Source organism: Glycine max, chromosome 14 (genome assembly GCF_000004515.6).
Source record: "Glycine max cultivar Williams 82 chromosome 14, Glycine_max_v4.0, whole genome shotgun sequence".
In the NCBI taxonomy this organism is placed as follows: Eukaryota; Viridiplantae; Streptophyta; class Magnoliopsida; order Fabales; family Fabaceae; genus Glycine; species Glycine max.
In genome coordinates, this window is record NC_038250.2 from 11,863,712 (window position 1) to 11,876,459 (window position 12,748).

Below are 12,748 nucleotides of genomic sequence, written 5' to 3' on the forward strand. Positions count from 1 at the left end.
AGCAATCAGCCGGATGACGGACCATTCCATCAGAAATCCTTCCATTTGCATGCCATGTAAGGTCTTTTGCGTCGTCCTCGTTAGCAAACAGACGCTTAAACCTTGGAATGATTGGAAGATACCACAAAACCTTAGCTGGGGGGCCCTTGTTGGAGTTTTCATCAGAATTGCTTTCCTCTTCATCCTTCACTTTGTACCGTGAAGTCCCATAGATAGGGCATTTGGACATTTCTTGGAATTCATGCCTGTAGAGTATGCAATCATTGGGGCAAGCATGAATCTTCTGATACTCCATACCCATGGGACACAATATCTTCTTCGCCTTATAGTAACTTTTAGGCAGCGTGTTGTCCTCTGGAAGCAGATTGTGCACTACCTCAAGCAGTGAGGTGAAACTTTTGTCACTCCACCCATACCTGGCCTTCACATTAACCAGACTTAACACCGCAGACAACAGGGTTAAGGAATTCTTGCACCCTGTATACAAAGACTTCTTTGAATCACTCTGCAATCCTTCATACACAGGGGTGTGTGCTTGTTGAAAACACTCTTGTCCAAGGTCACGAATCATGTCTTCCAAGCGATCTCCCATTTCTACATCAAACGGTTCAGATTGGGACCCAGTATGCATGTCAGTCACTTCACCATGCCATATCCACGTCGTGTAATTCTTCTTCATCCCATCACACAATAGATGGTCCCGTATGTCGTCAAGTAGTTGTCGTCTTTCATTCAAACAGTTGATGCAAGGACAATAATATTTTCCTTCTTCATTCGGTCGACCTCTTTCTAAAGCAAATTGCAGAAACTGCTCGACGCCATCCTCATATTCTGGGCTCATGCGACTTTGATTGATCCAACTTCGATCCATCTAAGCAAATCCATGCATGCAAATCTCACTTTTTTATTTATAGGTGTGGCCCTATCCCATTTAGGAAGACTGTCTTTTATGTTAGCCTCAAACATCATGGTTAGCATTATTTTGAACAATTTGAGTAAATTTCGGCAGCATTTCGCATTGGTCTCCAAGTACACGACATGACATCGGTGAAACGAATTTCACGATAATCAAGTATGCACTCAGAGAACAACTTGAAATGCATTCAATTGAAATTTCATCAAATTAATCAAAATAATAATAACCTGACCGAATGAGTCTAACATAAAAATACAAGTCTCCCCAAACTGTCCAAACGGACAATTCAAGACTAAATACAATGACTAATGCAAACTATCCGCAAGAATCATTGCATTCAGTCTCAAACGGGAATCTACGGTTCACTCAGCATGAACAACAGTTATTTATATAGCAAATTACATTCAGCACGTATAACAACATTCATGACATACAAGAACATTCATGACGTACAAGAACATACAAGGACATCAACAGTTATGTGTGTGTGTGTGTGTTTTGTGTTTGTCTCTTTATGTGTGTGTGTGTGTCTGTCTGTCTATGTGTGTGAGTGTGTTTGTGTATGTGTGTGTCTATGACTCAGTGTGTGTGTCTTTGTGTGTGTGTCTGTGGCTTAGTGTGTTTGTGTGTTTGTCTGTCTCTTTATGTGTGTGTGACTGTGTGTGTGTGTGTGTGTGTTTGTGGTTGTCTCTTTATCTGTGTGTGTGTGTGTGTGTTTGTCTCTTTATGTGTGTGAGTGTGTTTGTGTATGTGTGTGTTTATGACTCAGTGTGTGGGTCTCCATGTGTGTATGTGGCTCAGTGTGTTTGTGTCTTTGTCTGTGTCTTTATGTGTGCGTGACTGTGTGTGTGTGTGTGTGTGTGTATCTTTATGTGTGTGTGTGTGTTTGTGTTTGTGTCTGCGTGTGTTTGTCTCTATGTGTGTGTGTTTGTGTATCTGTGTGTGTCTCATTGCAGGGTAGCAAAGGATCATTAAATTGTAAACATCATGAGCCACATGATGAGGGAAGCAGTATCAAATCAATGCTTTACAAGCTTTTGGTCAATCTAAGGAGTGGTGTCTTCATGCTGCAAATTGATGGTTTCTGAGTGGAAAATTCTAATTTGGTTAAGCATGAAATTCTGCAGCATTTGCAAAGCAGATTCAAATTAATTGAAGTTATGTACGAGCACTGTAGCTTTTACAAAAATAAGCACTGCAGCTTATTTAAGGCACAAATTCTGCAGCATCTGCAATATGTGGGTGTGTTTCAGTGTGTGTGTGTGTGTTTCTGTGTGTGTGTGTGTGTCTGTGTGTGTTTCTCTGTGTGTGTGTGTGTGTGTGTATGTGTGTGTGTTTCAGTGTGTGTGTGTGTGTGTGTTTCTGTGTGTGTGTGGGTGTGTGGCTGTGTATGTGTGTGTGTGTGTGTTTCTGTGTGTATGTATGTGTGTGTGTTTCTATCAGTGTGTGTGTTTTTGTGTGTGTGTTTCTCTGTGTGTGTGTTTCTGTCAGTGTGTGTGTTTCTGTGTATGTGTGTGTTTCTGTCAGTGTGTGTGTGTCTGTTTCTGTGTGTGTGTGTGTGTGTGTGTGTGTGTGTGTGTGTTTCTGTGTGTGTATATGTTTCTCTCTGTGTGTGTGTGTGTAAGTGTGTGGTTGTGTATGTGTGTGTGTGTGTTGAAGATGCACACAAAGCGATGCAGTGTTAAAAGGGTCCAAAAGTTAGAAGCTGAGCTTAACAAGCTTGAATCTGAAGCTGAACTATCGGGTCTGAAAATCAATTTTGCTAAGAGTAGATTCGGAGCTTTCGGGATTTCTGATCAATGGAAGCATGATGCAGCAAAGTACTTGAACTGCAGCTGCTTAACTCTTCTTTTTGTGTATCTTGGCATACCTATAGGGGCTATTAATGCAACAAAATGGTGAGCTGTGGACCAAAGTTTTGAATTCCAAATATGGTGGATGGAGGAACCTTGAAGAAACAGGAAATTCAGCAAAACAATGTGTTTGGTGGAGGGATGTAAAACAAGCTTTCAATCAATCTCAACAGGGACTGGTTATTCAAAATAACATGAGGTGGAAGGTGGGGGATGGAGAGAAAGTTAGATTCTGGACAGATAAGTGGATTAATCAAGAGGAGTCGCTAGCAGAAAGGTACCCCAGGCTGTTTATTATATCCTCACAGCAGAATCACACCATTAGGCAGATGGGAACTCAAAATGACACGGGCTGGGAATGGAATTTTTCATGGAGAAGACTGCTTTTTGACAATGAAATTGATACTGCCATCAGTTTCCTTAGGGAGGTACAAGGACAAAGCATACAACAACATCAAATTGACATTTGGGAGTGGATAGGAGATTCATCAGGGATTTACACAACTCGCAACGCCTACAATCTGATATGGGAGGAAATTGCTGGTGGCCAGAAGGAGGATTGGAGTATGGAACTATGGAAGACAAAGATACCAAGCAAAATTGCGATATTCGCTTGGAGATTATGCAGGGGCAGACTGCCCACAAAGGAGAATCTAGGAAAAAGGAACATACAGATCAACAATATGCTTTGCCCTTTCTGTAGTGGAGCTATGGAAGATGAATCTCACCTATTTATTCATTGCATCAAAATCCAACCAATTTGGTAGGAATCGATGTCATGGATGAATATCAAAGGCGCTTTCCCCTTCGGCCCGAAACAACACTTCATGCAACACATTTCTATCCACATCGAAGGATTAAGGGCTAAGCGATGGAGGTATTGGTGGCTGGCAGTAACATGGTCTATATGGAAGCTCAGAAACAGAATTTTGTTTGCAAATGCAGAATTTGATACTAATCGGCTTTTTGAAGATGCTATCTTTATAATTTGGACTTGGCTTAGACAATTTGAGAAGGACTTCACAGTCCACTATAATCAGTGGTCAAGTAATATTAGACAAGGCTTTTTGTTTTTGTAGAGGGAGTGCACATAGTTTCAGAAATACTTGTACACTACACAAGTATACCTATTAGACTACTTATGTACTACATATAATAGTCCCTACCTTTGTAATTAGTACCTCTGGTACTTTATTTCAATATAATATATTTATCTTTGCCGATAAAAAAAAACATTTGCTTGCCGATTGATCAAAGATAGAATCCCAACTAAAGGGAATTTACGGAGAAGACAACTGGAGAAAGGCTTTGCCCAGCCCTACAACTATTGGTCTAGTAATTTATCAACAACATTTTTTGATTAGGGTAGCAGTGCAGGGTTATTGTATTCTATTTAGATTGGCACCTGATTCGTAGGACCTATGGTTCTCCTAGTCTGCTGGTTTCTAACTTGTATATTTAGTACCTTTGGTACTCACAGTTATTAATACAAATTATAATTTTGCTGATAAAATTAAAACATAATAGAAGACAGAGAGAACGACAATGGCAGTCACAACATATATATACAGAAGGCATGAACATATCAGTCCAATGAAAGAAAGGTCATGTAGACAGGTATAGCATAAGTTACAAATATACCAGTAATGCATACAACAACAATTTCAAATTAGTTTTCGAATCAAACATATAAATACCTGAGTTTGAGGCTTCAAAGATATAATCAAAGCGCTTCCACAGCAACGCCAATTAGCAGTAGTAAATGATAACCCTAAAAAAACCATACAGAAATTAGCCACAGTGTATTTAAAGCCTTTTATCAACAATATGAGGGCTGTCCAGTATTCAAATAGAGAAGAACCATAATAATGATAATGGGTTTGGCTTTTTCCGTGAGTAATGGAGAAGGAAACTTGTCTACAATAGTACTAGTAGTTGTTTCATTTGCACACTGCACAATTCATAAATGATAAGGGGATCCACAAAATTCAGAAGAAGCTCAATGAAGTGGAGGATTTAGCATCTAATAGAAGCCTATCTGATGATGAGATAAAGGCTAAGAGAGAATTACAACAAGAATTGTGGGAGGCCTCAATAGCTTATGAATCTTTATTAAGGCAGAAATCTAGAGGGAGACAAGTGGAGACATCAACTCAGATCAAGAACAGGAGACAAGTGCAGGCTCTATTTAGACCCAGGAAGCTCTTAAAATGTGGAAAATGATCCAACAATTGGGAGTGACCATTGGAAAAAATCAGGATGTCCACCACAGGGAAATTCTACAAAAATTAAGCAGTATGGAAACCAAAGATAGATTGGAAGCTGAGAGGTTGGGAGATAATGATAGGGACCCATGAATATAGCCTCATACAATGTTAGAGGTTTGGGGAAGGGAGTAAAATGGGCTGCCATAAGGAGATTAATCAACAAAGAAAATATTCAAATGCTATGTCTGCAGCAGACTAAGAAAGATAGCATTGATAGAACATTATGCCAGGCTATATGGGGTAGTGATGAAGTTAAGTGGCAGATGCAACCTGGAATCAATTCAGCTGGTGGCGTCTTATGCATGTGGACTGAATCAGTTTTCAAGTTACAAAACAAGGTCACTGGAAATGGTTTCATTCTCTTGGAAGGAGTTTGCAACAGAGAAGACATGAAAATCTGCGTTGTGACAGTATACTCTCCTTGTGATATAAATAACAAGAGACTATTGTGGGATTCTGTGAAACAGCTGAAACAAGCCTCTCAAGTAAGACTATGGTGTGTGCTTGGGGATTTTAATTGCATAAGGAACCCGAATGAAAGAATTGGAAAATCAGACAGATTAGTGGGTGATAATAGTATGCAAGAATTCAATGAATGGATTGAAGATATGGAGTTATTGGAGGTTCCTAATATGGGCAGACAATGCACTTGGTTTAGGCCAAATGGTGAATCTAAAAGTAGATTAGACAGGGCATTAATATCCCATGAATGGAGGGACACGTGGCCAGAAAGTGTGCAGTTCACTTTAGCAAGAAATTTTTTAGATCATTGCCCTATTGTTATTAAAGCTAATAATGTGGATTGGGGTCCTAAACCTTTTAGGATTCTAAATTGCTGGCTAACAGATAAGTCTTTCAAAGATGTAGTCAATCATTGCTGGAATTCTGTCCAAGTTGTAGGATGGGGAGCTTATGTATTAAAAGAAAAAATCAAAAGGCTGAAGGGCAGATTAAAGATATGGAACAAGGAAGAATATGGGGATACTTTTAGAAAAGTTCAGCAACTGGAAGTAGAGCTTAATAAACTAGTGGAGGACACCTTGCATAGACAAATGACTGATCTGGAAATTTCAAGAAGGAAGAAGCTATAGGAAGATTTGTGGGTGGCTGCCCAAGCCCATGAAACATTACTAAGGCAGAAATCAAGAACAAGATGGCTAAAGGAAGGAGACTGCAACACAAGATTTTTCCATGTCAGGGTGAATGCAAATAGAAATAGAAATAGCATCAAAGGACTTCTCATTGAAGGTGTTTGGACAGATGAACCTAATAAGGTGAAGGAAGAAATCAGAACCTTCTTCTCCAACAGATTTCATGAAGCAGATTTTCAGAGACCTCGAATTGATGGCATCAGCTTCAAATCCTTAGACCATCAGCAGAATTCCATGCTTATGGCACCATTTCAGGAATCTGAAATTCTGAATGTTGTCTGGGATTGTGGCAATGACAAGAGCCCAGGTCCTGATGGTATTAATTTCAGATTCATAAAGCAGTTTTGGGATACTTTGAAGCATGATATATTTCGATATATTCATGAGTTCCATGCTAATGGTGCTATTCCCCGAGGCTATAATGCTTCTTTTATAGCTCTCATTCCCAAGATTTCAAACCCACAACATTTGGGAGAATATAGACCCACATCCTTAATTGGGTGCATGTACAAGATAGTGGCCAAGGTGCTTGCAAACAGAATTAGAAGAGTGTTGCTAGCAATAATTGAGGAAACTCAATTTGCTTTCATTGAAGGATCCCAAAAACAGTGGAGGAAAGGCTCAAAAGGATACAGCGCAGATTTTTGTGGGGTGGAGGACTAGAGCAAAAAAGAATAGCATGGATTAAATGGGACCAAGTTTGTATGCCAAAGGACAAAGGTGGGCTGGGGATTAAAGATATTGATAGCTTTAATCTTGCTTTGCTAGCCAAATGGAAATGGAATTATATGCAAGAGATGGGAGAAATCTGGTCTAGGGTGTTGGAGTCAAAGTATGGGGGCTGGAGGAGCTTGTATGAAGAAGGAAGGGAAGGGCATCAATCTATATGGTGGAAAGATTTAAAACAAACTGTTAATTCAGCACAGCATGGAGACATAGTTCACAGCAACATGAGGTGGAAAATTGTAGGAGGTGATAAGGTCAGGCTTTGGGAAGATAAATGGAATCAGCAGCAACAACCTCTAGCTGAGAGGTATCCTAGATTGTACCAAATATCTACACAGCAAAACCAAATCATCAGATACATGGGACAGCACATGCAGTTAGGCAGGGAATGGCAATTTCTATGGAGAAGATCGCTGTTTGAAAATGAAATTGAGTCAGCAGTCAATTTTTTAAAGGATATTGAAGATATACACATTCAGCAGCAAGGATCAGATGAATGGGAATGGTTAGGTGATCAAACAAGGAAATATTCCACCCATAGTGCATACAATCTGATTTTGGAAGCTTCTAAAGGGGGTCAGCATCAGGACTGGTGTAAGGAACTATGGAGGATTAAAATTCCTAGCAAAATTTCTGTTTTTGCTTGGAGGCTAATAGAAGACAGACTACCAACAAGGATGAATCTACATAGGAGACAAGTGCAATTGCAGGATCTTCGATGTCCTTTCTGCAGAGAAGCTGTAGAGGAGGCATCTCACTTGTTCTTCCACTACGTCTTTATCCAACCAATTTAGTGGGAATCGATGTCGTGGCTGAACTTACAAAATGCCTTTCCTCTTGGGCCAAAACAGAATTTTCTACAGCATATATCTATCCAGGCAGCAGGATTAAGGAGTAACAGATGGCGATATTGGTGGATGGCGGTAACTTGGGCTATTTGGAAAACCATAAACAGAGTTATGTTTTCAAATGCAGAATTTGATGCTAACAGATTGTTTGATGAAGCTGTTTTTTGGACTTGGACTTGGCTAAGACATTTTGAGAAACATTTCTCAACTCATCTTAATCAATGGGCAAGCAATATTAGTCAGGGTTTTATCATGTAATGGGTGTTACATTTAGAACAAAAGATATGTTCTCCTAATATCTAGAATACCTTAGTCTTAGTATCTAGATATCAGGATGTATATCCCTATGTACTAGTACCTCTGGTACTTTTGATCACTGATATATATATATATATATATATATATATATATATATATATATATATATATATATATAATATTTAGTTTTGCTGATAAAAAAAAAGAAGGCAGAAATCTAGAGCTAAATGGCTAAAAGAAGGGGACAATAACTCAGCTTATTTCCATAAAGTCATCAATTTCAAAAGACATTATAATGGTCTTCAAGGAATTCTCATTCAGGGTGAATGGATTCAAAACCCCAATGATGTTAAGAAGGAGGCTGTGAATTTTTCCCTCAACAGATTTACTGAGCAGTAGTTTTGTAGACCCACTCTTGATGGAGTGCAATTCTTTTCAATAAACCAGGAACAGAGGGAGTTTTTGCCTGTTCCTTTTTCAGATTTGGAGATCAAAGAAGCAGTGTGGAGTTGTGATGGGGACAAATGTCCTGGACCTGATGGCTTCAACTTAAAATTCATTAAAGAATTTTGGGAAATGATGAAAACTGACTTCAGAAAATTTGTAGATGAATTCCATGTGCATGGCAGCTTCCCCAGAGGCAGTAATGCTTCTTTCATAGCTCTAATTCCCAAAACCAAACATCCCCAGTCATTTGATGACTACAAACCAATCTCCTTGATTGGATGTATGTACAAGGTGATAGCTAAGTTATTAGCAAATAGATTGAGACAAGTGATATCTGGTCTTATTGATGAGAGGCAGACAGCTTTCATAAAAAACAGACACATCCTGCATGGCATACTAGTTCTTAATGAGGTGATTGAGGAAGCTTGTAGAAGCAAAAGGCCAGCTATGGTTTTCAAGGTGGATTTTGAAAAGGCCTATGACTCAGTCTCATGGGCTTTTTTGGATTATATGCTGCAAAGAATGGGTTTTTGTCCCAAATGGAGACACTGGATTTCTGCCTGTCTTAATTCAGCAAGCATTTCTAAAAGATGTCCAGGTTTAATTCTCTGATTTGACGCTAGTCAACAAATTGTTTCTGACAAGTCATCAAGCTAACAAGCTTGTAAGGATTCTACCGAAATCATTGTGATTGAAAGGAAAAGATAATAGAAAGTAAATATGATGCTAGGACAACAAATGGTTGTCATTTTGAGATGATTAATACACTGGCTTAGTACTTCAATTTATTCTTTAGAACCAATAAGGAGACTGAGTATTTTAAAGTAAAAATACAGAGGACTTCTATATTTTGGAAACATGAATGTTGAAACACCGTGGACATAGCATGGTCATGATGAATGGCATTGCTTTTGTAACATGTTGAAATTGTAGGTACTGGGTGGAAAACTGAAAAGAGACAATATACTTTATTTTACCAATAGGACTCTATATAATTGTTATATTGCGATAATAAATCACTAATGTTATTTTCCAATTTGTACTAATATTCTAGATCAATTAGTAGTGTGATACTATGAATTAATGCACACTGAAGCCCAATATCACTCCTAACATAACACTACTATCTTGGATGCCAAATTATTTTGGAAACTGGAAATGAACAATAAACTGGATGACAATTTTTCTTTCAAAGGGCTTGCATGCTCAAGGATCATGATCAAGCTAGATCCTGGATTTGAACATTCATAGTTCATCCTAATCTCCTTTAAATTTTGATCTGATGTACTAAGCCTTTACTGTTACTATTGTCTATGTATTTAAACTTTTAGAAATTTTTGGGTCTGTCATTATCTACGGTCATTAAATGTTTGCGAATAAAATGGTAAATTAGACCTGATAAATTCCAACTGGTAATTGAATCTGCACAAAAAGTTATTATGCCTTGAAAAATTCTCAGATTGATGTATGCAATATTTTGCTTTCCTCTAGGACTTGGTTCAAAGTGACAGGGATGATCCTAGCCTACCACTGGTTACTGCACCTTAAAGAAAATTCCTTGGGTAAAATGGGAAGCTATTTGCTTACCTAAGGAGGAAGGTGGTTTGGGGATTAAAGAAATATCTAAATTTAATGAAGCTTTGCTGGGTAAATAGAGGCAGCACCAGAGGTGCTTTGTATTATCTTTTCATTCAATACCACTTGTACTATTTTTGTTTATCTCAATAATATATTATACATTATGCCTTCCAAAAAAAAGTACAAAAAAAAAAAAAGTAAATACAGTAGGGAGGCAGAGATATAAAGGTTGCCAACCTGACTGTCTGATCTGTGTGTATTCCAACAAGTAGAAAATCTCCAAGATCCCTAGCAAGCCTCAGTGGATACAAGGTGAGGTCTCATTTTCCTCTAGGACTTGGTTCAAAGTGACAGGGATGATCCTAGCCTACCACTGGTTACTGCACCTTAAAGAAAATTCCTTGGGTAAAATGGGAAGCTATTTGCTTACCTAAGGAGGAAGGTGGTTTGGGGATTAAAGAAATATCTAAATTTAATGAAGCTTTGCTGGGTAAATAGAGGCAGCACCAGAGGTGCTTTGTATTATCTTTTCATTCAATACCACTTGTACTATTTTTGTTTATCTCAATAATATATTATACATTATGCCTTCCAAAAAAAAGTACAAAAAAAAAAAAGTAAATACAGTAGGGAGGCAGAGATATAAAGGTTGCCAACCTGACTGTCTGATCTGTGTGTATTCCAACAAGTAGAAAATCTCCAAGATCCCTAGCAAGCCTCAAGATCTATATAACATAAAGGTCAGTTAATACAATATCAAGCCACACATCCATTTAAACAATCTAAATGGTAGTAGCAGCATAGAAGTAAATTATTGCAAAAACCTAGTATAATTTATCATGTCTCACCTTCCCAGAATAACCCTCATCTAATAACCCAACATTTATTTTCTATAGCCAGATATAACAGGCAAATGGCAATAGATTATTGAATAAAAACAACATAAGCAGAAATCAAGATGCAAATGGATCAAAGAGGGGGACAACAACACATCCCATTTTCATAGAGTTATTAATTTGAGGACGAGGAGAAATGCTTTGAGGGGGTTGCAGATTCGTGACACCTGGGTGGAAAATCCTAACATTATAAAGGCTGAAACCCTTCATCATTTTCAGATAAGCAGTTCACTTCAGGATATGTTATTGTAAAATAGTTACAAGCATAATAACTAAATGCAATACAAGAATATGAGAACTGACGAACCCAGTTACTTTGAATAGGTAACTGTTTTTAATATCAACAGTTACCTATTTTTATAGTCCAAAACAGTTATCAGCAGTTACCTATTTTAATCCCACATCATAACATAACTAAATGCAATAACCTATTTTAATATCAACAGTTAACTATTTAAAACAGTTACAAGCATAATTTGCAATAACAGGATATGAGAACTTTTAGAAACTGCCAATACGAGGCAAGTGAATAGTTTATAAACAGTCTGGAAGCATTCAATAATTAAGCGATTAAAATAGAAAACAGAGCAAGCAACCCAGTTCCTTAAATCCACTTGGGTAAAAACATTATCTATACTTAAGCATTACTTGCTCAAGAAACAAAAAATATGTTAAAACAACAATAGTGAAGCCCACTCTGTTGGACAGTAAAATGTTAAAGCAATTGCAGGCAATTTCAACAACCCTGTGGATCCATCTACAGAAATCATGGTTGATTCTCTGTTATAGTGCAAACAGAATAACACCTTACTAAAAATCATGCAACATTACTTATTACTACCCAGAAAAAATAAAATAGGTCAAATGAAGTATAGAAGTTAGTGTTACCTTGATTAAGAGAACCCAGCAACACACGCACGTTAGCGGAGCCTGTACAATCGCAAACAAAATGTTATCCGATGCACTCCCAATTCGGCTCAAACCACTCACAACGAAACTTAGCATACACGAATTTGACCTACGTACCTCGCGGAGAAAGCTTTGACCTTTGAGCACCGACAACTGTTTCAACACCCTAGTAGCAACTCTGTATCAAGGGTTTTCTTCAACCCAGGACAATGTGGGTTCTGTGGGGTTCGAGCGACGACAATATGGGTTTTCCGGCAGTGTAGGGGGTTCTGTGGGTTCCAGCGACGACAATGTGGGTTTTCCGGCAGTGTAGGAGGTTCTGTGGGTTCGACCAATGACAATGTGGGTGTCGACGGAGCGGTTTCCGGCAGATTTCGGGCGGGAGGAGAAAGAGAACAGCAATTTCAGGCAGGAGGATGACAAAGAGAAGAGGTAGGGCAAGGTTTTCGAATGCGCGCGGCTTCTGAAATCTCTATTTTTTTTTAACTTATAAACACAATAACATCGGTTTTTTATGGATAACCGATGTTAACTAAATATACTTAACATCGGTTTTGTAAAAACCGATGTTAACATCAAATACATTACATCGGTTTTTTAACAAACCGATGTTAAAATCAACTCCTTAACATCGGCTCCCTCAAAACCGATGTTAACTCTATGAAGTTAACATCGGTTTTGCCCAAACCGATGTTACCATATTCATCTTAACATCATGTTAACATCGGTTTTTTAAATAACCGATGTTAACATGAAGTAGTTAACATCGGTTTTTTAAATAACCGATGTTAACATGAATTAGTTAACATCGGTTTTGCTAAAACCGATGTTAAGTAACTCCGTTTAATTACAAAAATGCCACCGCGCTTTCTTTAACATCGGTTTTAGCTAAAACCGAT

The 12,748-nt window shown here is 38.2% G+C and overlaps 1 protein-coding gene across 1 annotated transcript; it reads left to right on the forward strand.

The window, feature by feature from the left end:
* The first annotated feature begins 2,963 nt into the window (after window positions 1-2,963).
* On the forward strand, window positions 2,964-3,536 carry LOC102668808 (uncharacterized). The gene has a single exon (XM_006596601.1). The coding sequence runs from the start codon at window positions 2,964-2,966 to the stop codon at window positions 3,534-3,536; it is 573 nt and encodes a 190-aa protein (XP_006596664.1).
* The last annotated feature ends 9,212 nt before the right edge of the window (window positions 3,537-12,748 follow it).